The sequence below is a fragment of the Gracilinanus agilis genome, chromosome 2, assembly GCF_016433145.1.
Source record: "Gracilinanus agilis isolate LMUSP501 chromosome 2, AgileGrace, whole genome shotgun sequence".
Taxonomy (NCBI): domain Eukaryota; kingdom Metazoa; phylum Chordata; class Mammalia; order Didelphimorphia; family Didelphidae; genus Gracilinanus; species Gracilinanus agilis.
This window is the reverse complement of record NC_058131.1, coordinates 632,097,659-632,123,679: the sequence shown is the minus strand read 5'-3', so window position 1 is coordinate 632,123,679 and position 26,021 is coordinate 632,097,659. Positions and strand designations below refer to the sequence as shown.

Below are 26,021 nucleotides of genomic sequence, written 5' to 3'. Positions count from 1 at the left end.
TATTATACCTTTTTCTATTTCCCACTATCAGACATTGATGGCTTATTTGAATAAATTTGCTTTAATTGTTCAGTGTCTTTTCATCTTTGCCTTTCTTCTAATTTCCCCATCAGTTTTGTCCTCATCTTTAACTAGTTGATATGACTGCACACAGCTAATTCTCATGTGACTTCTGCATAATGTGGCTCGTCATTATTTGACCAGCCAATTAGTAATGAGCATTTCTGAACATACCTGGGTTTTTCCCTACAGAGTAGTCTGTCTCCAAGACCAACTTAAAGCTTTTATGGCTTGCTAGAACAATAACAGGATGGCTAGCATGACCTTTGAAAAACCAGGATCATCTGGTTTCCTTACAGTTTAATAAGACATTAGAGTATGATACTATGATGATTATTAAAAAATGGAGTTAAATACAGAGAACACTAGGAATCTGTAGAATGTTTAAATAATGTAGGTTTTGGCTGACGGAAAGGTGAATGTGTAGAAACATTAATATTTTGGTTCTATTGTTTTGGAAAGAGAAATGGTCTGATTTGAAATTGCAGTGTAAACTTTTGGGAAAAGTAACCCCAACTTTTGGGGGTCTAATTTAAAAAATAAAGTTATATAAAACTAAGAGAAAAGGTTTAAATTGTCTAATTTTAAATATTTTTTTGCTTACTGGTTGCAATTTTTCAATAATTCTGCTCTAGATGCCATATTTTGTTGGTCGTTAATAATAAATGAAAGGGAAGATAGATTTTGACTACCCAAATCTTTATCAAGTATCAAAAATAAATGCATTTAATAATATAATGAATCTGTAGTTTTAAAACTCTGAAAAGTAGCAAATTGGACTCAAAACAAAATAGACACAAAATAAACATGTTATTCATGCTATTCATTTTTATAAAGTGCAGGTTTAATTTTCACTTGGTTGCCCTTAGTAAACATCCTCTCAATTTAAAGACTAAAATGAAAAACAAAGAAATGTTTGATTAAGAGCCTTTTAACACCTAACAGAAGAAAGTGAAAGGAACTGTTAACTAAATTCTTGACTGAGTCTATTTCTTGGCAAGAATTTTTAAGATGTCAGTGCTATGTTAATAAAAAGCAAATACATGACCAGATTAAACAAATAACTGGCATTCATGCTAACTTGAACATTTAAAATTTTTTTCCAGTTATCAAAAAAAATAGTAATGAACAAGGATACTTAATTTTCCATATAACCAAATTACCAATAATGAAGTCCATAAAATTGCTCCTTAAGTTTTGGCTCTAGCGAAGAGGTGATTCTCACACTCCTTTATTGACTGTGAAAGTGTTTTTGGACACACAGACATATATATATGATATACAGATAATCTTTTCCTCCATCCCTCAGGAGTATGAGTATTTCTAGTACAAGTTAACTTGAAATTTATTGATGGCTTTAGGATGCCAGATGCTTAATTCAGCAATTGTATAAATATGAACTATTAAAGTTGTCTACTCCTAAGTATAAAATCTCTGCAAACTCCACATAATACAAGCAAAATGTTCAAAGGCCAAGAAAACAAACTTTTATACAAGAAAGTGCTCCTGCAGTGCCTTTTTAAGGATCTTTGAGACAATTCTGCAGAAAATTCTGTTGTCTGGCTCAGAAAGTAGAGTTCCTCATGAGGAATTCAAGTTCTTCGCAGAAGATTACAAAGCAAAATTTCAGGCTGCTTACTGAAAATAAACAATTACTATTATTATGGCTATGGAATGAAACAAAGTGGACGGTTTTTGCAGTACTAAACTGAAGGCTTTTGGGTTTTCTGTAACTTTGAAATGCATCTGTTAGTTTTGTTCTTATGCTAGGATCCCAGTTGTTTTTGTAACATTATTTGTGGTAGTGACATCATTTTGTTCAACTCCACTGACTTTATAAAACTGTGAGAAAAGAGAAAATGAGAAGAGTTTCCAGAGGTGCATCAGTGTATTAAAAATCAAATGTCAAAACTTTCAAATGAATCATTAAAAATATCATTTTTTTCCTTTGCTACTGTTAGAATTTGATATTAGTGGACCATAATAGTGAAGAAGAACTTTATACTGACCCCCAGCTAGACACATCTATCACGGAATCAGATCTTAAGCATTTGTTCAGCAGCTGCAAGATGACACAGAAAGTTTTCTGTAGCTGGTGGAAATCGTTTTTGTTTCAGAGTCTCAAAGCTGAGCTTTGGTTTCTCTCCATCATCAGAAACTTCTGCAAATGATGCCAGATTGGTCAAGATTTCTCTTGTTTTAAGTGAAATATCCTTTAACAGAAGAAATGTGTATGTTAGAATTGAAAATCTGAGACCCAAATTCTTAATCAAAGTTAATAACTGGGAGAAAACTTTGGAGGATAGTGGGTGTGCATAGGTGGTTGGTGTATGTGTGCATGCACCTGTGGGCATATATGTATTCTCTTGGGATATATGTATATGTGTGAGGTGTGTGTGTGCATGATTGGGATTTATGTATGTGTGGGTGCTTGGAGGGCTGCGTATGTATGTCTGTGACTGTGTGTTTGCATGAAAAGAATTAAATCTATTTAGAGTGATTAGCACTGAATAGAATTAAAGGGTTTTCTCTTTAGACTGTGGACCACTTTAGAGCTCTATAAAGTCAAGCTCCAGGTCCTGTTACTTGAGCATTTCCACCAGTATTTATTTATTTGTTTATTTTTAGGTTTTCTCTTTTATTATTATGAACCTGATAAACATTAAGTATGAACATTTCCACATTCAAAGAACAGAAAAAAGGGCCCACATATGAAATTGTGACTCTATAGAATATAGCTTTTAAAAACAAAATATTCCAAATTTAACATAGTAGTTCCAACACTGCTTTGCTTGTCTTGAGTCTCATTCTGCATTTTCTTTTGCTCTCATTTATATTTTTAAATGATTCATCAATGTTCTTTTCTCTTTCTTGATATGATTATCATTAACTCTACTTCTTTTCAAAACCCTCCTAATCAACAAGAAACTAATAACTTTTTTTCCCTTCCCTCCCCAAGAAAGCAGACTTGTATATAGGTTGTAAATATCTTATGATATACATATTTCCCTGTGTTACAGATAAAATTGATATAGAAGGGTATATTTAAAAATATTACGGGTTTATTGTAATCTATATTGGTAATTAAGAAAGCCATGTGCCTGCTAAGATCAAATTCTAAATGCCCGCCATACCTTCACCCTAGCTGCTTCGTAGGAAAGAGAGCATCCCAATCAAGTTAAGAGACTTTATACCTGTCTACATAACCACACTTCCTGCCCACCTGTATTACGTAAGAGGAATCATGGGAAATGTAGTTTTCAAGTCCTCTAAACATCCACAGGAAGTTTATATCAGGGACCTCAAAATCAGTTCAAGGATTCTCAAATTTCCAATATCACAAGTGTTCATCATGTTATGAAACAAGTATTTATTAAAAACTTCCATTGGGCAAGGTGCTGTGCTATATGCTGGGAATACAAAGTCAAACGCCATGACATAGTTCCTGCCCTCCAGGAGCTTATACTCTCGGGGGATTGGGGTGCAGGTGTACAAACATGTACACAGACAAGTAAATGTTTGGTGCACATTGTGAAGATAATTTGGAAAGGCATTAAGTATGTGGCAAAAAATACTAGAGTGGTTAATACCATTTTAAGATGCAATGCTTTGTTCCAAAACTCCCCTTTTCTGAACTTCCTTATTCACCTTGAAGGTTTCATCATCAACCTCCTAGTCATCCAAAGTCAGAACCGCTCACCCTCCATATCCAGTCTTACTGAAACAATAAGCCAGGTTTCATTCATCCTACTATCATAGCATCTCTATCCTCTCTTCTATTCACATAGCTACCACCCTGGTACATGTTTTCATTGAGCCAAATCTCTCCCCACTCACAGCCACACAGCCACCAAAGTGTTTTTCCTAAAGCACAGGGTTAGCCATGCCACTTCTCTATCTGTTAAACTCTGTGAGAGAGGAATTCATCTCCCCTTGTTTTAATTTAAATCAACCAGGGACCTGGAATTCCCCTCCCTTTGTTTTGATGTAATCAATCACCATTTGCCATGGAGATGTATAAACAGGTCCTCAGAGAAAGGAAGTTGAAACCAAAAGGGAAACTGATTCCATATGTACTACCCCACCAGTCCATGACAGGCAAATTAAGGAACTATGATTGGTTCCTGAGGTGTGACACGGGGGAGCTAATGGGTGGAGAAAATGGCTTATAAAGGTGAGACCAAGGGGCTTGAGCTCATTCTGATTCCCATTCCGATTTTGAAGGGAGATTCTCTCTGGCTCTGGCGCTGGTGGCTCTTGCTAAAAGGAGACTTGGATTCCCACTGGCATTCCTAATTGGATGGGCATTCAGATTCATATTCACATTCTTGCGTTGGTGACACTCTTGCTGAAGGGAGATGCTTACTCTGGTGACTCTTGCTGAAAAGACTCTCGTGGGTTTCTGACTGGAGAATGGACCTGAAGGAGCCTTGGTTGAAGGTGAACTTCATTCCTTCAGAATGCAATTAGGGTATGTTAGCTAAACTACTCCCTACTTTTTTCCTACATTTCCTTCTCTTTACTATCACTGCTTTATGTAATAAACCTACTGGCAGCCTCATAATTTAATTTTAATTATTACAATTTGGTGACCTTTTTAAACTATTACAAATTCAATAGCTCTTGATTATTTCTAGGACCAAATATAAAATCTTCTATTTGCTTTTTATTTTTACTTTTCTAAAAACCCTTACCTTCTGTCTTAGAATCAGTGATAAGTTGGGTTCCAAGGCAGAAGAGCAATAAGAGCTAGACAACTGGGTTAAGTGACTTGGGCAGGGTCACACAGGAAGGAAGTGTCTGAGGCCAGATTTGAATCCAGGACCTCCCATCTCCAGACCTAGTGCTCTATCCACTGAGCCACCGAGTTGCCCCAACTCTATGTCTTTTCATGGACTGTGCTGCATGCCTGGAATGTTTTCCTTCTTCTTCTTCACCTCCTGGCTTCCTTCTAGACTCAGTTGAAATCCTACCTTTTACAAGAAGCCTTTCCCAGGCTCCACTTCCTCCCCACTACTAGAGTCTTCCCTCTGAGATTATCTTCCACTTCCACTATATCTCTTCTATGTACAATTTTTGCATAATGTTTCCCTCATTAGAATGTGAGATCCTTGAGGACAGGGATCATGTTTTTGCTTTTCTTTGTCTCTTCAGCATTTAGCAGAGTGCCTAGCACATGACAAGTATTTATAATAAATGTTTGTTGTCTATCTTCTCTTTCCTACTGTCCACAATGGTTGTCCCAAACCTCTTCCATCTCTCTACAAATAACTTCCCTTACTCTTATCCTCTCACCTGAGGTCTTTGCTCCATTCTTAACAGAAAAAAAAATCTTCTTTGGGTCTTTGTGTCAGTTCTCTCTTCTAATTCTCTTTTTACCTGTTTTAACAGCCTTTCTCCTTTTCCTTTGCTTCTTCATTGCCTAGCAAGTCATAAGAAGGTAAAAAATGTTTGTGGATTGAATGATTTAGAGAATTAAAGAATTACCTTAATGACTTGACTGTCTGACTTTTCTGGGTCTTCTGCAGACTGAAGAATTAATTGACCAATTTCTTTGTGTAGTTTCCCCATTGTCATGGCTTCTGTGATATACCAAGAATATTAACATCAGGTAGAGATTTGGAAATTTGCAGAATAAGGCTGAACATTTTATGATAAAATAATTGCCCTTTATGTGTATAAACATAACAGGTAGTTAAGGAAGTTTTCCAAACACAAATAACAACCTCAAAGACTCTGCCATCACAGAAAAATAATACCTAGAATGGTATTCCATGTGTTCCATGTCAAAATTAAGGAGAAAGCAAAATACAAATTAGTTGTCCTTTAAAATTAATGTGCTTGCTACAAACCCGGGAACTACATGAACACCATTACAAAACACTTTTCACATAAAGACAGACTTAAACCTGGAGAAATATTCATTGCTCATGGGTAGGCCCAGCCAACATAAAAATGACAATTCATCAAACTACCAAAGAATTACTTTATAAAACTAGAAAAATTATAATGAAATTCATCTAGAAGAACAAAAGGATTGAAAATATCAAGGGAATCACTGAAAAAGACAGCCTAGCAGTATGAGATTTTAACCTCCATTACAAAATAGTTATCATGAAGACAATTGGCTAATAGCTAAGAAGAGTGGTAGATCAGTGGAATAGATTTGTTACACAAAACATAGTAGTAAATGGCCACAATAATCTAGTGTTTGACAAACCCAAAGATTTATGCTTTTTGGTAAAGAACTCACCATTTGACCAAAAAAATTGCTGGGAAAACTGGAAAATAGTTCGGCAGAAACTAGGCATAGAAAATTATCTCACACCATATGTCAAGATAAAGTTAAAAAAAATAAATGATCTAAAAGGTAGATATAAAAAATATATAGATATAAAAGGTAATACCATGAGTAAATTATGGGAGTATGGAAAAACTTACCTGTCAGATCTATGGATAAGGTAAGAGTTTATGACCAAACAAGAAATGGTGAGAATCACAAAAGATAAGTTGGATAATTTTTTTTTTTAATTTTAAACCCTTAACTTCTGTGTACTGACTTATAGGTGGAAGAGTGGTAAGGGTAGGCAATGGGGGTCAAGTGACTTGCCCAGGGTCACGCAGCTGGGAAGTGTCTGAGGCCGGATTTGAACCTAGGACCTCCCGTCTCTAGGCCTGGCTCTCAATCCACTGAGCTACCCAGCTGCCCCCATGGATAATTTTAATCACATGAAATTAAAAAGATTTTTGCACAAACAAAACCGATGCAGCCAAAGAAGGAAAGCAAAAAACTCAGGAGGGGGATTTATAGTAAGTTTCTTTGATAAAGGCATAATTTCTCATATATAGGGAAGTGTGCTAAATTTATAAAAATAGGAGCCATTCCTCAATTGTAAGTGGTTAAAGGATATGAATAGACAGTTTTCAGAAGAACAACAAAAAAAAAACAAAACGAAGTTATTAACAGTCATATGAAAAAATGCTCTAAAACACTAATGGTTAGAGAAATGCAAATTAAAACAATTCTGAGATACCACCTCATATTTAGTGGATTGGCTAACAACAGAAAAAGAAAAGGACAAATGCTGGAGAGAATGTAGAAAAATAGGTACACTAATGTACTGTTGGAGTTGTGAACTGGTCCAAACATTCTCTTCAGAACAATTTGGAACTATGCCCAAAGGACTACGCACACCCTTTGACCTAGCAATACCTCTTACCAGGTCTGAATCTCAAAGAAAAAGGAAAAAGACCTACTTGTACAAAAGTATTTATAGCAGTTCTTTTTTGTGGTGACAGAATTGGAAATTAAGAGTATGTCCCTCAACTGAGGAATAGCTGAATAAATTGTGGTATAAGACTGTGATGGAATAATATTATGTTGTAAGAAATGATGAGCAGGATGATTTCATCCTGGGAAGTCTTCTATGAACTGATACAAAGTGAAGTTTACACAACAAAGAGAACATTGTACACACTGTAATGATGACCTACTATGATTTAGTTGCTCTGATCAAGACAATGATCTGAAACAATTCCAAAAGACCCATAATGAAAAATGCTATCTAATTCCACAGAGAAAACTGAGGCATATTTTTTACTTATTTTTCTTGGAGGGTTTTTATGTGTTTGCTTTTACAAAATGGCTAATATGGAAATATGTTTTTCTTGACTTCATATGTATAACAGAAGAAAAAATGTGCTTGCTGTCGACAGAAAAACTGCTTTTATTTCTGTTGTTTTTTTTTTAATTTTATAAAACCAAGCCAATATTTCTTAAAACAAAACCAACCCAAATGCTACTTCATAGAGTATGGCTCTAAAGCAATGAAACACTGTCCCTGGGTTCTTCCTGTTATCAGTCTTACTGCTTTATAAGCACAATTTATGATGTTAAAATTTATCTTTCTGGCAAGTGTTATGAAAGACATATTTATTCTCAGCCCTGAAGAGGTCCCACTGTGCCATCAATGCACAAAAGCCCCCTAAAAACTGGAGGTAACGATCCATAAGATCCATTTTGGTTCCACATATTCTGACCTTCTAACCATTAAACATTAGCATTTCACTCCAAATACAGTTCTAAGAAAATATTGTCCTGTTGACTCTGACTGGGATAACAAATTCATAGAACTGGGCAGCTGCCAGTAAATGGGTGTTATACGCTAACTCAAGTGGTCTCAAGTGTTGTTTTTTTCTTTTCTGACTTTCAATTACCCACAGTTTTTCAAGAAGAAATTACTTTAGAAGCTGCTAGAGAAAACTCCAACCAAAACCTAACAAACCAAAACCTTTATTTTATTTTATTTTGTTTTATTAGATGTTTCTACTTAATCATCAAGTAACCAGAAAATTGGTGTCATGGATAGAGTGCTAAAGCCTAGAGTCAAAAAGATTCCTGAGTCTAAATCTGGCCTCAGACACTTACTAGATATGTGACCTTGGGCAAGTCATTTAACCCAGTTTGCCTTAGTTTCTTCATATGTAAAATGAGCGGGAGAAGGAAATGCTAAATCAATCCAGTGTTTTTGCCAAGAAAACCCCAAATGCAGTCATGAAGAGTTAGACATGACTGAAAAACTAGTAAGACACTAGACATGACTCAAAACAGAAGCTTTAAGTAAGGCTTCCAAGGCGATAAGAGGTAGGGTATCTGGGGCCAAAGACTGTGACAAAAGGTTTTCTAGCCCCTGATGTTAGAGGCCAGGCTTGCCCCAGGACGAGACTCTGTACAGAGAGAATACATCACTCCGGAGCAGAGGGACAGAGTCCCTTCGTGGAGAATGAGAGAGAGCAAGACACCAGCTTCTTGGATCTCACGGAGGTTGTTACATGAAAATGTCTCCAGAACCTAGAGTAGCTTGTCCAGTTCCCAAAGTACTGTTTCTTGCAGAACCTGCCTGAAAGATACAGTTGTTCTTAGCACATGCTCTATCTTAACAAAGTTACAAAACAAAGAACTAACCTTTTGCAGGTTGAGAAACTGTAATCTCACTATCTGCCAGATTCACAAATACATCATAAAGATCGGGTCTGTTGCTCACCTCTGGGTCCACAAATCCAGCAATATAACCTATACAACAAAGACCAAGAGAGAAGGCAGAGCTTTGCGAAAATAAAATGTAATTAGAAAACAATTTAAAATAATGCACAACTATTCATATCAGGAATTATGACAGTGGAAAGAGAAAATAAAGTTTTTTTGTTTCTTTTAAAATTTCTTCATTCTTGAAATAATATTCAAATATAAGCTCTCAGTGGCAGGTCTTTTTTCTTTTCTTTTTTTTTTTAACCCTTACCTTCCATCTTGGAGTCAATGCTGTGTATTGGCTCCAAGGCAGAAGAGTGGTAAGGGTAGGCAATAGGGGTCATGTGACTTGCCCAGGGTCACACAGCTGGGAAGTGTCTGAGGTCAGATTTGAACCTAGGACCTCCCGTCTCTAGGCCTGGCTCTCAATCCACTGAGCTACCCAGCTGCCCCTCGGCAGGTCACCACAAATGTCAGGAGATATAAAGACTCTAAAAGCAAATTTAATTTTAAACATCAGCAGGTTTTTGGATTTTGGAATCCAGTATTTATTTATTTTTTAGTCACCTAGTATTATTTCATGTAGAATGCCACCTGAGTAAGTGTGGCATGGTGGATAGACGGTCAGCCTCAGGCAGGATGGGCTAGGTTCAGGTTTTTGACACATATTGGCAGAATAAACTAGGGTAATTCTGAACCTTTCAATGCCTGAGGCCCCTCTTTAAGACTAGAAATTGCAAGAGTTGTAGACTTGCATTGGGAGTTGTTATTTCCTAACTAGAATTCCATATGCCAATGAAACCACACAGTGAGGGAGGGTGAAGCCATTAGAACCACAGAATCATGTTGAAATGAAATGACTTCCTCACAAGGCTGCTGTGAAAAGGGGGCCTTAAAGTCTTATACAAATTTAAGTTGTCATATAGTATTGTAATAACAATCATATGCTGATTATAACAATGATCTGATTATTAATAGTCATACATATCCAATAACCTTATCTTAAAGATAACATTTAATTCTTTCCTTGAACATGAGGGAATTGAGGAGCTTAGAAGAGCAAGTGGTTTATTTTGGGAATTAAGTGAACCACATTGACTCCATCTTGTGACTTAATTCTGGAGCTAACTCAGTGTCTCAGTCTGTTCAATCATGAGTCCAGTTCAACTTCTGTACTGGTGAGGAAACTTTATTCAATTGTGAGAGGTGGAAGAAAACCTTATTGCATTGTTTGAATGAAGCCCTGGGAAACTGCACCACCACCTCTACTTGCTGTTGAGAGACCCTTAACCAAAGGCCTACATTATGTTGACCAGAAATGCAGTCAGATCCTAAGACTGATGCAAAGAGTTTTCTCATAATTGTACATCTCAAGTAACCTATATGTCTTATCTGAAAACTGGCCCCAGGCTGATCAAGCAGTTCTTGTTTCCATGTGTCTTTAATTGTTTACAGATAGTTGGAGAGGAGTGGGACATCTCTTTTTCTGAATTCAGGGAGTGGTAAATGTTCACTCTCTCCCTCCCAACTTGGAGAGTCCCTAATCTTGCCACCAATTAGAAATCAGATTGCCTAATGTAGTACTGTTTCCTTTTAATTAATTGGTCTTATTTGATTCAGTTTTTAATACATAGAAATCTGTCTCTTCCTGTATTTGTGTTCTAGCCCTAAAATGAAGAATGGGTCAGGTCCTGATTTGTCAGGCAACTGGCATGCACTGCTTAATAAATCGATATGCTAAGAAGTTCAAAACTTTATTTCCGGAGTCATTTTGTCTTTTGCTCACCACAAATGTCAGGAGATATAAAGACTCTAAAAGCAAATATTTACATTTGGCTAAAACAAAATAATAATGGCCAAAGAAACTAAATAGTCTTTGACAACCTCCTGACATATATCAATAAGTTAAAATCCTTAATAAACTGAATTTATTAAGAAACAAATGATAGCCTATGTTATAATCCCTCAATTTTAGTTTAAACATTTTTTCTTATCACTACAAATATCACTGGTACCTGTGCAAGTCTTCAGTGCTTCCAATTCATCAGTATTAAGGTGTACATATGAATGAAGAATTGACCAGTCCTGTCGATGCCAAACCAAGGCAGGTAGGGTCCTGTGGGTATCAAACCAACAGTTTGAATTAATTAAAAACCTTGATGCCAAGCATAAAGGAAATCTGGAAGACACCTTAGGGAGCGTCTCATGAGTAGAAAGGAACCTTAAAAGTCATCTAAGTCCAATGCCCTCAATTATAGACTCTGAAGAGTGTTTCTTTTGTCCTATAAATTAAAATGCTTGTTTTTCAACATTCAGTCTTTTATAATTACAAAAGCAAAAACATCTTAAGTTTTCCATTTAGTAACTTAATGCAGTAAAAGTATGGTGCTAATGAGGTCATCATTCTAGGTTCCATTCCTTTGTAAGCCTCTGGTGCAGCTACAGGCTGATCCCTTAAGTACCACACCCAATCACATATCCCCTCACTCCCCAGCCCTATTCTGGCTATTTTTAGTCAAAAGAACTATTGAGTGGTTGGGTCAATACAAACTGATCAAAGGGCAGTCACATCAGCTTCATATCTTAAGTCAGTTTCACTTATAAAGGGGGGCATTTTAAAATAACTGAATGACAAATTGTTATATTTTTTTAATTGTGCTCTAACTTTCCTTTTTAAAAAATGAAAAAAAAAAATCCCCATCAGCCAGTAAGACTGACAACACTTGGTACATCCACATACAACCTAGAGTAAACCCATCACTTTATGTCTCAAAAGTATTGTGAAATTTACAGATTTTAAAAGATATATACACTATAAAAATACTCAATTTGAAGAGGTTCAATTTAATAAACTCAGTAAGAAGGTCATTTTACAGCATAATGTGTATAAATAATTATCTCATTTAGAGGGAGCTACATGGCTCAGTGGATGGAGACTGGGTCTAGATACAGGAGATCCTGGGTTCAAATCTGGCCTCAGACACTTTCTAGCTAAGTGACCCTGGGCAAATCATTTAACATTTGTTTAGCTCTTACCACACTTCTGCCTTGGAACTGATACTTAATAATGATTTTAAGACAGAAGGGTTTAAAAAAAAAGAAGAGGAAGGTATGGAAGTGGGAGTTTGAATATCATTTCAAAGGAATAGCTGTAGCCTGAAAATTTGGAAAACTGAGTTCTAATCTAGGTTCTATGAGTAATTATTTGTGTGGGTCAAGCAAGTCACTTTCTATCTCTGGGTCTAATCAAATTCTCTCATTTTTAGATTAGAAAATGGAAGCACAGAGAGCAAGAAATTTATCCAAGATTACACAGCAGGTAAGTGAATGAACTGTGTAATATAACAAATAGCTCTAGCCATGTCACTTCTCAAAAATCTTTAGCAACTTCCTGTTCTTTACTAGGTAAAGTAAAAGTTCCTAGGTCTCTCATTAAAGACACACCACAATTTGGCTTAATCCCCATCATGGCCTGATTTCATATTACTCATCTCTATGTTCTCTGTCCTCTAAATGCCTAGACTGCTCTTTGCCATCCCCAATCCCAAAGACTCTCTGTTCTCATAGGTCCCTGTCTTTGTTCACACGGTTCCCCATATCAGGAATATAATTGTTTCTCCCAGCCCCATGATTTGCCTTTGACTCATCCTTTAAATAAAAGAATATAGGGCACCACTTCAGGGTAACTTTCTGTGATCACCCCACCTCCATCTATAATGATTTTTCCCCTTGGATATCACATAGCACTTCATTTTAGTACTCTGGAATATGGCTGTCATATAATATTGAGCATCATGGCTACCATTTTAGTGATTTATACTCCCCACTATATATTAAGTCTCATCAGGGCAGGAAATACATCTTATTTGAATTCTGAATATCCCTCACTCCAGGAGCTAGCATAGTGCTCTTTGGTACATAGTAGGTACTTAATATTTGCAGAATGCCTAATAAATGAACAATGCTAAATGAATAAGGTGAGACCAAAACTTAAGTCATCAGACTCCTCCTCTGTCTCTGATTAAAATCACAAAAAATTTTAAACTTCTCTGCTAGCAGATTTACTATGGGCAACTCAATTTGAATTTTCATTTTACAGTAAATCTTGAAGTAACATAGCAAATTGTATTTACTATGGGAGGCCTTTAATACTAATTTAAAAAAAGGTGTGGAGGCAAAGCCAAGATGACAGAATAGGAGGAAGAATTACATCAGAGCTCCCCACTCCACACCTCCAAACAGGTTTGTAAAATGCATCAAACTGAATCATGATCAGGAAATCCAAGGGAGAAAAAAATCGGTGAGTCATTTTCCAGTTTAGATAGGCTATAAGGAGACAGAGAGGTATATAAATAATAGGAATGGGATCTAACAAGGAATGTCTTCATGGAATATTCCAGCACAGAGAAAGGCTGCGGACAAGGACAAAAGACAATCCTGAATCCAACCACAAGAGACCCAACTTTGTGCACAATACAGGAACCAAAGACAGCTGGAGAGCTGCGCTAGTCACTGGTCCTCAAATCCAGGGCTAACTGAGGAGGGCAGCTAGACCTTGGGATAGCCATTCATGAAAAGGATGTGATTGGAGTCCTAGGCTATATAATGAAACAAGAAGCAAATTCAGAAGCAAAAAAGAGCTGTGTGGTTCTAATCCAAATTCTAACCCATTCTATCGTCCAGCCTACCCTGAAGCCTGCAATGGAAAAACCAGTCCAGGAATCCTAGACCAAAGGGAAACCCAGTAGTTATGACTCTGAAACAGCAGAGCTTTCCAGCTGGCTGAAAGTGGCTAAGTCTACTGATATATCAACAGAAGTAAGTCCAGAGGTATGCTGCTAAGACGCAAACCTAGGTAGGGAACTTGCAAAGTTCAGACCAGGAGTATGGAATTTAGACTTTACCTTGTATTAGAATATTTTGGGAGCACCAAAAGCCTTCAACTAATCTGTGATGTAAGCAAGACTCAAGGCAGTGTTCTTCAATAACTTTGGAGAAGTCAGTTGGAGAGAAGACTGAAGTAAAGGCTGATGTTTAAGAAAATCACTATAAACCATCAGTTACTGGTTTCAGTTGACAAAATATGTAATGGTTTACTGCTGTCATTATCCATGCCTACAGATAATTTATTTTGTATTTTTTGAATAAAGACATTTGTACATTCCTAATATTGGGTGCAAGATCCATGTACCAATGTTCTGCTTTCAACTTAAACCAGCTGAGGCATTTTTACTACTATTCTGTTAAATCAGAATTTTAGTGTTTGCCATCACTAGAAGGAAAGTTCAGAAGCAGCCTTTCTGGGCAGACGAAGAATAATTAAAATTGTGTACAAAGTAGAGAAATATCCAATTATGTGATGACCTTTGTGTAATAAAATTGTTTAAAGTTAAAAAAAAAAAAAAAAGCCTTCAACTACCTAGTTTGAGCTGTCCCTAAGATCCTTGAATAATAGAACACTCAATATCCCTACTTGAAAGCTGTGACCAAAAAAAAGAGCACAAGCATCAAATTTTATAAAATCTTAAAAGAAAACTACCCAGATTTCTTTGAACCAGAGGGTAAAGTTGAAATAGAAGGAACCTATCAGTCAGCTTCTAAAAGGAATTCCAATATGAAAAATCCCAGGAGCATCATAGCCAAAATTCAAAGCTTCAAGGTCAAAAGAAAAATACTTCAAACAGCCAGAAAAAAAGAATTCAAGTCCTAAGAAAAAATAGTCAGGATCACATAAGATTTGGCAACCATTACTATAAGGAAGGAGAAAGCCTGGAATACAATATTACAGAAGGCAAAAGGTATACCCTCAAAGCCAAGAATAACTTACCCAGGAAAAATGAATACAATATGATGGGTGTGTGTGTATCTTTAATGAAATAGAGGATTTCAAAGAATTCCTGATGAAAAGATAAGAGCTGCATAGAATTCTAATGCCATCCATCTTTCAATCTTTCCCCTCTCTATAGCTTGTTTGTACATATTTGTTCTCTCTCCCATTAGATTGTGAGCTCCTTGAGAGTGGAGGCTGCCTTTTGTCTCTTTTTGTATTCTGAACACTAAGAACACTTCTTAGCACATAGTAAGGGCTTAATAAATTTCTGATTGAAAAATAAATATCAGAGAATCAAGAGAAGCACAAAGAAGTAAACATGAGTAGGCAATCATAAGGGACTAAACAAGGATAATACCAATGCACAGAGATGATACATGTGTCCCTTATGAACTCTGCCATTAGTAGGGATCACATAGAAGGAAGTCTAACAAGACAGGACTGGGAGTAGTTCTGTTATGTTTTGGTGATCTTAAAAGAATGGGAAGAAAGAAGAGGAATTCACTGGAGTGAGGGACAATATGGAGGGAAAGGAAATATAGGATGGGAAAAAACTATCACATATTTAGGGTGAACAAGTAGAAGACTATACAAAAAAGGAGGAAGGTAGGGGGGATGAGTTGATCGTTAAACTTTAGTTTCACCTAAACTGGTAAAAATGAAAAAATATACATACACATGCACACAGAGTTGGGTACAAAAACATATTTCACTGAACAGGGAAAGAGATGGGAGAGAGGTACACAGTAAGAGAGAGAGCATATGAAGAGAAGGATTAATCCTAAGCAAAACAAACTCGAAAGATATATGAAAATGCATATGGAAGTTATTATTTTTTTTAAACAATTGGAAGTTTTTTTTGTATTGGCAAAGAAACTGACCATATGTCTATCAACTGGGGAATGGCTAAATGAGTTATGGTGTATAAATGTAATGGAATCATATTGTGCTATAAGAAATTATAAAGGGGATAGTTTCAAAGAAGCCTGGAAACACTTCTTTGAACTGATCCAAAGTGACATGAGCAGAACAAAGAGAATAATTATGCAGTAACAACAATACTGTAATGACAACTTTGAAAGACTTAGGAATTTTTGATCAATGCAATGACCAACTACCATGCCAGACTAATGATGAAACAGGCTAAACAAGTCCAGTCACTTAAAGAGTAACTTAGTGTGATGGAATGAGAGTGCAGATTAAGAAATATTTCTTTAGAAATCAACAAATTAAAAATTGGTTTTGTTTGACTACAAATGTTTATGTCAGAGGTTCTATTTTTTCTTTCTCAAGAGTGAAGAAGAAAGTAGATTTTTGTTGACTTAAAGAAATCAATTTTTAAAATAATAAAAAGGTATAATAATCAACAAATAATTAACAAAATTTACAAAAGGAAGAAAAAAGAATTAACTTTTAAAAATGTTTTAAATTTAAATGATTACTTATTTTATGTTGGTCATTTGACAATTTTTTCTTCTCAAAAGTCAGTGCATTGTAAAATTTTTATTACTGTCATTTCCCTTTAAATGGAGAAATATTAAAAAAATTCCTTTTATGCAATCACTTTTTTTTTTTAACCTTTACCTTCCATCTTAGAATCAATACTATGTATTCGTTCCAAAGCAGAAGAGCGGTAAGGGCTAGGAAAGGGAGGTTAAGTGACTTTCCCAGGGTCACACATCTAGGAAGTGTTTGAGGCCATAATAGGACCTCCCATCTCTAGGCCTGGCTCTCAATCCACTCAACCATCCAGTTGCCCCCTATGCAATCACTTTTAAAGCTATTTCTTTTGCCTAAGATCATTGAAAGCTCTCGGCATCTATGTTTAAGGCAAACACAAATGTGATTGTTTTTTATCTGAGCTATTGAATTTTAAAAGTTCATAACTGCATCTTTAGAGGAAATAGCACTTTGCTCAGAAGAACTATGTGAAGTAAGTGTTTTACGTATTACTATTATCTCTATTTTATAGTCAAGGAAACTTAGGTTCCTAGAAGTTAAATGACTTGATGACATTCATATAGCTAGTGAGGGACCAGACTTAGATGCAAACCTTAATTTATTGACTCCAAACCCACTGTCCTTTCCACTAAATCATGCTATCCTGTTCCTCTTCTCTAGACCATGATTTATTCTGCTACAAAATAAGAGGAATGTAACAGATGCCCTCTAATGTCCTTTCCAATTCTATATGTAGGCAGAAATCCTACCTTCTTTCTTTCTTTCCTTCTTTCCTTCCTTCTTTCTTTCCTTCTTTCCTTCCTCCCTCCTTTCCTCCCTCCCTCCCTTCCTCCTTTCCTTCCTTCCTTCCTTCCTTCCTCCCTCCCTCCCTCCCTCCCTACCCTGGTAAAGATCTTCCAAATACTATTCTCCATACTTCATTTATTCCAAACATTCACCAAAAACATAACAAAAAGGCCCCAAGTAATATTCTGGAAAGTACTATTGTCAATCTGTTTTAAAATGTTGAATCATGGGTAAAATACCTTGTAAACTCCTGGACAGCTTCTATTCTAGGGTGGTAGACCACAATTCTCTTCTTTAGCATCAGAGCAGTATATAAGATGACAGTTTCCATTCCAAATTGAGATACCACATCTTTTAAAAAAAATTTAAGTTTATCACATTAAAATAACATAAGGAAATAAAAGATTTTACTAGGAAAAAATCAGCCTTGTTAAAAAAAATACATGTAAAGCTATTCTATCTTATAATATAGGGAACAAATTAGTAAACAAATCTTGCAAATATGCATGCATAAACATTCATACAGACATCTGTACTAGATTATACATAATTATATGTCCATCTGATAACTCATATATGTGATGCAAAATAATGCAGGACCAGAAGGAGTGGCAAGTATGTATTATGTGATCTGAAAGGATATCAAGATAGGCCCTCCTAAACAAAAATATCAACTCCACTGACTGTCATACTACCACCATGGCTTCATTCCTTTCAATCTTAAAAAGCTTTTAGGTCCTTAAAAGTTCTTTCTAAAATACTTCTGGGAAACAGTCCACTTTAGAAACATAATATTAACATTTTAGGAAGGAAATAAGAAATGGAACTGTAAGGGGTAAAATTATGATTGGACTAAATATTTAAGAGTATGGTCAGGCACCTGAGAATAGCTCATATAATAATATGGTCACAGAGAAACAAGATTAGGCAAAAAGTGTCAAAGAGAGGTGGAGGAGTAGCAACAATCTTTATCAATTTCAAAAGTTTGCATAGGACTGATCCTGTGGGAACACTTTGGCCCTAAAGACTTCCACAGGCAAACATTCATGGTTCCCTGTGTTCCTGAAATTTTAAACCCCATCACTTACTAGCTTTCTGTGGTTCTAGAGTTTTACAGCAGGGAGAGCAAAGATAGGAAAGTAGGTTAGAAAGTTGGGACAGGGGGGAATTAGAGAGGCCCTTAGGCAAGATACAGAGCTGTAGAAATGAAAGAAGCAAGGGAATCCTAGAAGATAATGGGTTTAGAGTATCTCCGGAGGCCCTGAATGGGGTGATTTAAAAATACTTTTAAAATAAAAGATAAGGATTTTAGGTTGTTAGCCACAAGGAGCCAAAAGCCATGAAATTCATGAATTGGTGAAGTTATATTCACATAACAAAAGAGCCATGAAAAATATACAAAATATTCCATTTAGTTTACCTTTGATGGAACCTGCAAGGTATGCCTTTCGGGCATCAAAATCTTTGCTAAGGAAAGAGCCATTTTCTTCACTCTGACATATCCCCTTTGTAAGAACTGCAATATAACTTTCCATCATCTTAACTGGACTCCCATGTTTTAGGTACATTCTATAAGGAAGAAGAAAGAATAGCTGTCCTTTTGTTAAGAATAAATCATGCAAAGAATAAACCAGCATCTGTTCTAGATACCATCCAATAGTTTATTAAGACTTTAACACCTGCTTTTAATTGAATTTTATCCTTGTATATGATGGTGGTTTCAGTTTAGGCATGAATGAGAACTCTATAGATCCCAGAAAACTCTAGAAAACAACATAATTCATGCCCTGAGCTTCCTTCCCACTCCCACCTCCTTTTAAGTCTCATATTCATAAGTCTGTGTTCTTATAAACAATAACTATGTCCCCTCTATCTCTGTGCTACCTTCAGGGTCCAGTTTAAATTTCATCTCTACTTGAAACCTTCCCCTATTTCCTAACTAGAAAAGATCTCTCCCCCAAAGGGTATCTTCAGAGCAACTACTAATATCTTTCCTCTGCCCTTTTCTTTATTCTATTTTGTATTATAACTACTGAGGACAGATATTGCCTTATTCATCTTGGTAGTGCCCGCAGTGCCTAAAATGATACCTTGCCCTTTAGCAGGCACTTAAATGTTATAAGAATTTCCTTTGACAGGAAAAAATATTTTAAAAAATTTTTCCAAAAAAAAGTGCTAAGACTGCCATACCTAGACTACCACATAATCAGAATCCTCTCGTATTTATTGACAGAGATTAGAGACTGATAAATGCCACATACATGAACTTCTGAACTTTGTAATAAATGCTTAATGGCAAATTATCAATTCAAAACTACCAAAAATTCTGACAAGCAACTTTCTGCTGCAATTATATCACAGATTTGGAGTAAGTCACTTCCTAATGTCTCTTCCTTTGAATAATGGGACCAATTTTTTTTCTTTGGGAAATACCAAGAATCTGGCAGTTGGGGTCAGCCCCACACTGTAAACGACAACATAGGGAAGAGAATGAAAGGAAAACAAAATTTAAAAATTAACCTTCTAATTGTATTTTCTTGCCAACTATCATAAAAATCACCTAACTGGGACCCAATTTAAATGAATCCCTTGAATATTCAGAAAATGTCCCATATATGATTTTCAAGACAAAGAGGCAAATAAGAGTATATATAGCTCTCACAGCAATATCTTAATGATATTTTAAAGTTCTGGGATACATCCTGGAGTTGATACCCATTCGGTCAAATCTTCTACATTTTCTAGAGCTACAATATTGTGAAAACACAGGTCTTCATAATTATGGCCCCAAGGCATTGCACAATTCTCAATCATTTAAGAAATATTCATTATTTCATATTTAAAAGAAATAAACTAACACTGAAGAAAATGTTTTCCAACATCTATGGCTTAAATAATGATAACTGACATTAATACAGCATTTTATTAATAAAGCCCTATACATACATTCCCTTTCTGAATCCTCACACCCATTTTATAGGGAAATTGAGGATCTGAAAGGGAATATGATTTGCCCCTGATCACATGACTAATACATAGGAGATGTGAAATTTGAATTCAGGACACCTCAGCACTCTATTCATTATATTCTACCTCCATTTCTTCCTTTTAAAAAAAAAAGAGGGAGAAAGATTTGAATCAGATTCTCTCTACTATCCCTTCCAGCTCTCCCTTAAGATGATTTTATCATATTTTAGATCACTAATATCCTACTACTATAAGACAAGGCAGGACTACTAAAAAACAGGTGTGGGAGATAAGCCTGAAATTTGTTTTTTCATTGCTAAGGCTTGTTGTGCTACAGAGTGTAATTTCCTACAATATGTGCATAATTGCAGATTAGCATTAAATTTAACTTTCATACAGACCTGCACAATATCCTAGTAAAGGCAGCATATTTCTCTGGGTTAAAATCTTTGGCAGTCAAAACGATAGAAAAATGAGTCACCTGTCCAAAAGAAAAAGAAAAATACAGGTTTTTAAAGACCAAGGTTTCATTATCACTGTTTCAACTATGACTACTTTGTTTTTGCTAAAACCATGAGACATCAAGCAAAATTCTCAAATGTATTTAGAGAGCACAGATCTTTGCTGTATTCTAAATGATGATATTCAAATGATCATACCATATCATCAAGCACACTTCAAAAAGTTTCATGAACCTTAGGATATTTACTCTTATGCTATAAAAAATAAAGAAAGAAATTATTTTAGAGAAATCCAGGAAGACTTATATAGACTGATGCAGAGTGAAGTGAGAATAATTTATAATTTTCCATTTCCAATAAGCCTTATGTAACACATAAAAATGTGTTTTCAATAGCTGCAATTAATATAATTGGTTTCCTGGATAATCATATATTTTGTTTTATATGATTAAACACATCATTCTGAAAAAGGCTCCATTGGCTTCCCCAGATTGCCAAAGGGATACATGATTAAAAAAATTAAAAAGGTCAAGAATCTCTGCGCTAAAACCTTGGTATTTTTTAATTTGACAAACATAAATTTCCCATATTTCTTAATTTAGCAGATTTTATTGCAATTTAAAAGTATGAATAAATAAAATATTTTGTATAAATATATTTAAGAAGCATCATTACTTGACAAAAAAGGCTCTATAAATCTCAATTTATGGTTTTTACACTGAAATTCCTTTAAATAAAAACATATATATATATATCCATAATCTATAGGAGATGAAGGTGTTAGAAAGTAATTTGTGCCTCTAGAAGTGGCATTTCAATTGTGGCTAAAGTTAGGAAAATTTTGGTTCAAACCCAGGCTCAGACACTTGTGGAACTCTGGGCAAGTCAAGTCACCTCTCTGGGCCTCAGTTTTCTGGTCAATAAGGGTCCTGGACCAGACCTCTAAGTTCCCTTCTAACTCTCAATCTATGATCCTATAATGCCAGACTGATGCCCAACTTAACTTTGAAGGCAGTCAACTAACAGTATAGCCTCTCAAATGAGTATAGTTTATAGTGACTATTTACTCTGCTTTACTGCTACTGTTGCCATCAAAGTTTAAAACAAAATATGCCAAGTGATTTAGTACTTTTCTTATGTATACGTGGGATCATGGAGAAATATTATAAATAGGAATTTCACAAACAGGAAAGTACGAAATATGAATTTTGTTGTATCTGAAAAAATGTTCAAATCTCATTATTTCTAAAAAGAAATGTATTTACATAGGGCAGAAACATTTTTTGGTTTTCCTCAAGATAACTTTTGGTAACAGGAATGGAGGGATGGGGGAATGAATTTTAAATGTCAGGGTTTTTTGATGTAGAAGAGAAAATGTATAATTAAAAATGCTAATTTTTCAAATAGGCACAATAAAAGTATATGATTAATGGGGGAAGGGTATAAGCATTTGTATAATGCCTACTATGTATTAGGCACTAAAAAAAAAAAGAAAAATTCTCATTGTGAATCTTTTCTATCATATCCATAAGATACTGAGTTTCTCTGATCTAAAAAGTGGCAATATTTTTGTTAATGAAATATCATGACAAATTTTATATTTAGGAAATAGGATAGAATATTGAATTTGCAGTCAGGAAGATCTGAGTTCAAATACTATGTCAGATACGTACTACCTGTGTAACCTTGGGCAAGTCACCTAACCTGTCTGTCTCACTTTTCTCATCTCTAAAATAGGGATGATAATAATAGTACCTACCTTACAAGGATTAAGTACGATAATATTTGTAAAATACTCTGCAAACCTTAAAGCATTATATAATGGCTACCTATTATTATCATCGATGTTATAATTAAATATAAAAGGCTTGGTTTCTATCTACTTTTCAGTCTTACCTTTTTTAAAACAGAAGAATCTGGAACTTCAGTTGTTGTGACATAGAACCATGATCTTCTATACTGGCCATATACAAAGGTGTGAAGGAGTTGATTTTCATCTGTGAGGCAGCATTTTCTTAAAAGCATATCCCTTAATTCAGCTGTGGTGGAAGGATAACACCATACCCACAGAGTATCTCCATTTGTGTCTTTTTCTATGGTGGAAAGATGTTCACTGTGAGAATGTCAAACAGCAGCAAGGAAGTAAATTGATTGGTTAATTAAGAGTAATTTACCCCAATAGTCTGCTATCCACTTTACACAGAAATTTAAGGTACCATTCAAAGTTGTTAAAGTGACATTTTATAAAAATCTTCTCTCTAGCATTATGTTATTTGCCATGTAAGGTCCCCCCCCCCAAAGTTATATTTGACATCCTATACTTTATTTGAAAAGTTGCAGTGTTTTTTTAAAATCAATAATCATTCTAATTATGGGGGTTCTTCTTAGAATCATAGATTCAGAGACACCTCAGAGGATACCTAGTACAACCTCATTTATAGATGAGGAAATTAGATGTAGAGAAGTTAAATGATTTGTCTCAATACTCACATATAGTAAATAAGAGTGAGAATAGGAATCTAGTTCCTTTAACTAGATTAGTTAATCTTTTAACTAGTTCCTTTAACTTAAGCATTCTTTCCAATGTGCCTTGCTACAATTTATCTTTTTTTTTCCCTTCAAGACAACATAAAAGCTGATTTCATTCCCTAGGCCTAGACAGTAAAAATAGTATGAGAAAATGGTAATACATTTTAAAAAACCTGTACATTTTTTAAATACACAAGGCCAAAAATAAATATGTGAATTTATTTTAAAAATAATTTGTACTTCTAGATGTCAATAAATAATATAAAATACTCTTACAATCAACATATTGAATAATATTCACATTTCAGTGACAAATCAAACAATTTTATCCTCAAATTGCAATCAAGGAAATACCCTATCTCTACGAAAAACTTCAGGGATATATAGGAGATATGACTGCTTGCATTTATGCAAGAAAAACGGCTTCAAAATGTTCCCAAAGTCAACTTCTAATTTTTGCGTGTGCCATCTTTGATAAATATTTTCAGATGAAATCAGATTTCAACACATGCTACAAACCACAAATTTCACAGAAAGTGGTTTTGCGCTTAACTTGAGAAATTAACATGGAATCCAACGGATTTGGGTTTCAGTTTAAAAAGTCACAGTATGACTAGGGGGAACCATTCACTTCAGTTCTTTGGCACAAAACCCAAAAGTGGGGGTGGGGAACAGGAATCAATGTCCTGCAGTTAGAAGACTTGAGATCAAAGTCTTGGTTTGGTTCCGTCCCTTTGTAGTACTGTGACTAGTTTCTTCCTTTATAAAATGGGGATGATAATATCTGCCAATATCCACTTCACTGGTACTAAGGAAATCACTTTGTAAAAGACTAAGCGAATGTGGGTTAGTAATAATACTAGGGAAGGGGCAGCTGGGTAGGTAGCTCAGTGGATTGAGAGCCATGCCTAGAGACTGGAGGTCCTAGGTTCAAATCCCGCCTCAGACACTTCCCAGCTGTGTGACCCTGGGCAAGTCACTTGACCTCCATTGCCTACCCTTACCACTCTTCCACCTGTAAGTCAATACACAGAAATTAAGGGTTTAAAATTAAAAATAATAATAATAATAATACTAGGGAGAGGAAAGATATCTTCTCCAACTTAACTGCAATCCAATTCAGTAAAACAATTTTTATCACACACAATTCCCAAACTGGTCTTTTTTTTTTTTTTTTTTTTTTGGGTGGGGGGTGGTGGAAACTGCAAGGAATAAGAATATTTTAAAATCTTAGTGGTGACAAGCTGACAACAGGTGCGACAGAAAATTCCATTCATTCATACCTATTATAAATCTTGACCTATCAAATGGAGCGGGAAGGAGTCTTCCCAGAATCATAGATTCAGAGGTGAAAGGAACTCATAGGTCATCTAGACAGAGTGCATCATTTTACAAATTTAGAAACTGAGGCCCATCAAGGGCTTGAGTCACTTGCCCAAGGTCATGTATGTAGTAAATAGTTATAAACAATTATAAATTATAATAATAATAGCGCCTACCATAAACAGAAAAATATTTTCCCCATAATACATGATTCTTATGGTGGAAAGATTTTGGGGCGTGGGCAGAGAGGTTGTTGAGGAAGGAGGGGAGGCAGAGAGGTGGGGCCGGGAGAAATTAATGAATTCCATATAGCTAAAGGAGAAGATTGGCTGGGTGACCCAAGGCTACAGAAAAATCACATTCATTCAATCTACGGCCAGTGCATAGACTAGCAGATGAATGGGGGGAGGGGACCTTCCGTACCAACAAAACACATTCCTTTAAATCTTGCCTAGATGGGATTACCTCCCCGGTAGTCCCAAGGCCCTGAGGGCTCAAAACACTTTAGGTACCCTAGTCCTTCCATTCGCCCAATACGCCTCGCATAGGTCCCTCCGAGCAGCGGAGGGCCCGACCCTGCGGGGGGAGGGGGGGGCGGGAGAAGGGAGCACCAGGGCTCGCGGGTGGCGAAGGGGCGGAGTGGGGGGGGGGGGGGTGTCGGCCTCCTGCTCAGGGCACCTCGCTGGGAAGCTAGAGGAGAGCAGGTCCCAGAGGAAGGGGAGGAGGAAAGGGAGAGGAGAAGGGACAGGGGTGCGGAGCCCGCGGCGGGCGGGCGGGGCGCACAGCGCTCACCGATCAGACCCACTCCCAGCATCAGCTGAGTCTCTGCCGCCTCCGCCGCGGCCATGTTTCCCCACCGCCTCCGCCCGCAGAATCCGAGCCCCGCCCCGCCTAGAGCCCCGCCCCGCCCTCCTCCTCCTTCCCTGTCTTTCCCCTCCTCCCTTCACCTCCTTTCTCCTTCCCGCCCCCTCTTCTCTTCCCCTTCCTCCTCTGTCTCTTATCCCTCCCCTTTCTCCCTTTTCCCTTCTTCCCCTTCTCTCACCCCCAAATTTATCCTGAATATCTCTGCTGTATACATAATTGTTTGCTTTGTTGTCTCCCTCTTTAGAGAGCTCCTCGAGAAGTGGAACTGGATTGGACTTGGTTTTTATCTTTATTTGTATACCCATGTTTATCCGAGGGACTTAATAAATGCTTTTCGACTTTAGACTATGTTTCTCTATTGCGTTTCCTTCCTCCTCCCCCCCTGTAATCCACGTGGAGTCCTTGAAAGCTTTTGATTAGGAGAGTTAACTGGACCCCCTTTGGGATGGAGAGCATTGCAGCTGCGATAAAGAATAGAAGCACAGAGCTTCTAATTGCCACCCTAAGAACTGCTTAGAGGTCACCCCCACCTAGGAAGAAATTGAAGATAAGAGAGTCACTCCTGGGGGAGGAGATAGGAGGAAATTATACTTAATGCCAAAATGGGGTCCTAGACCAAGAGAAAGACCGTCCCTTCCTTAAAACCTTGAAGTAAAAGATTAAGTGACGTTGTAGAAAGGCTTTAAGGTGTGATGGAGAGAAGAAACTCCTT

General features: G+C 36.4%; 1 protein-coding gene across 2 annotated transcripts; it reads right to left on the bottom strand.

Moving 5' to 3' along the window:
* Positions 1 to 873: 873 nt before the first annotated feature.
* Positions 874 to 25,293, bottom strand: DENND10 (DENN domain containing 10). Of its 2 annotated transcripts, XM_044665626.1 has the most exons (10): positions 25,238 to 25,293; positions 22,490 to 22,686; positions 20,534 to 20,613; positions 18,586 to 18,734; positions 17,405 to 17,516; positions 11,104 to 11,204; positions 9,026 to 9,133; positions 5,548 to 5,642; positions 2,070 to 2,273; positions 874 to 1,902 (listed from the first exon to the last, which is right to left on the bottom strand). In XM_044665626.1, the coding sequence occupies exons 1-9, from the start codon at positions 25,290 to 25,292 to the stop codon at positions 2,097 to 2,099; spliced, it is 1,074 nt and encodes a 357-aa protein (XP_044521561.1). In that variant the 5' UTR covers position 25,293; the 3' UTR covers positions 874 to 1,902; positions 2,070 to 2,096. The 2 variants fall into 2 exon arrangements, with proteins under 2 accessions (XP_044521561.1, XP_044521560.1); XM_044665625.1 differs by having other exon boundaries at positions 874 to 2,273.
* Between the last annotated feature and the right edge of the window lie 728 nt (positions 25,294 to 26,021).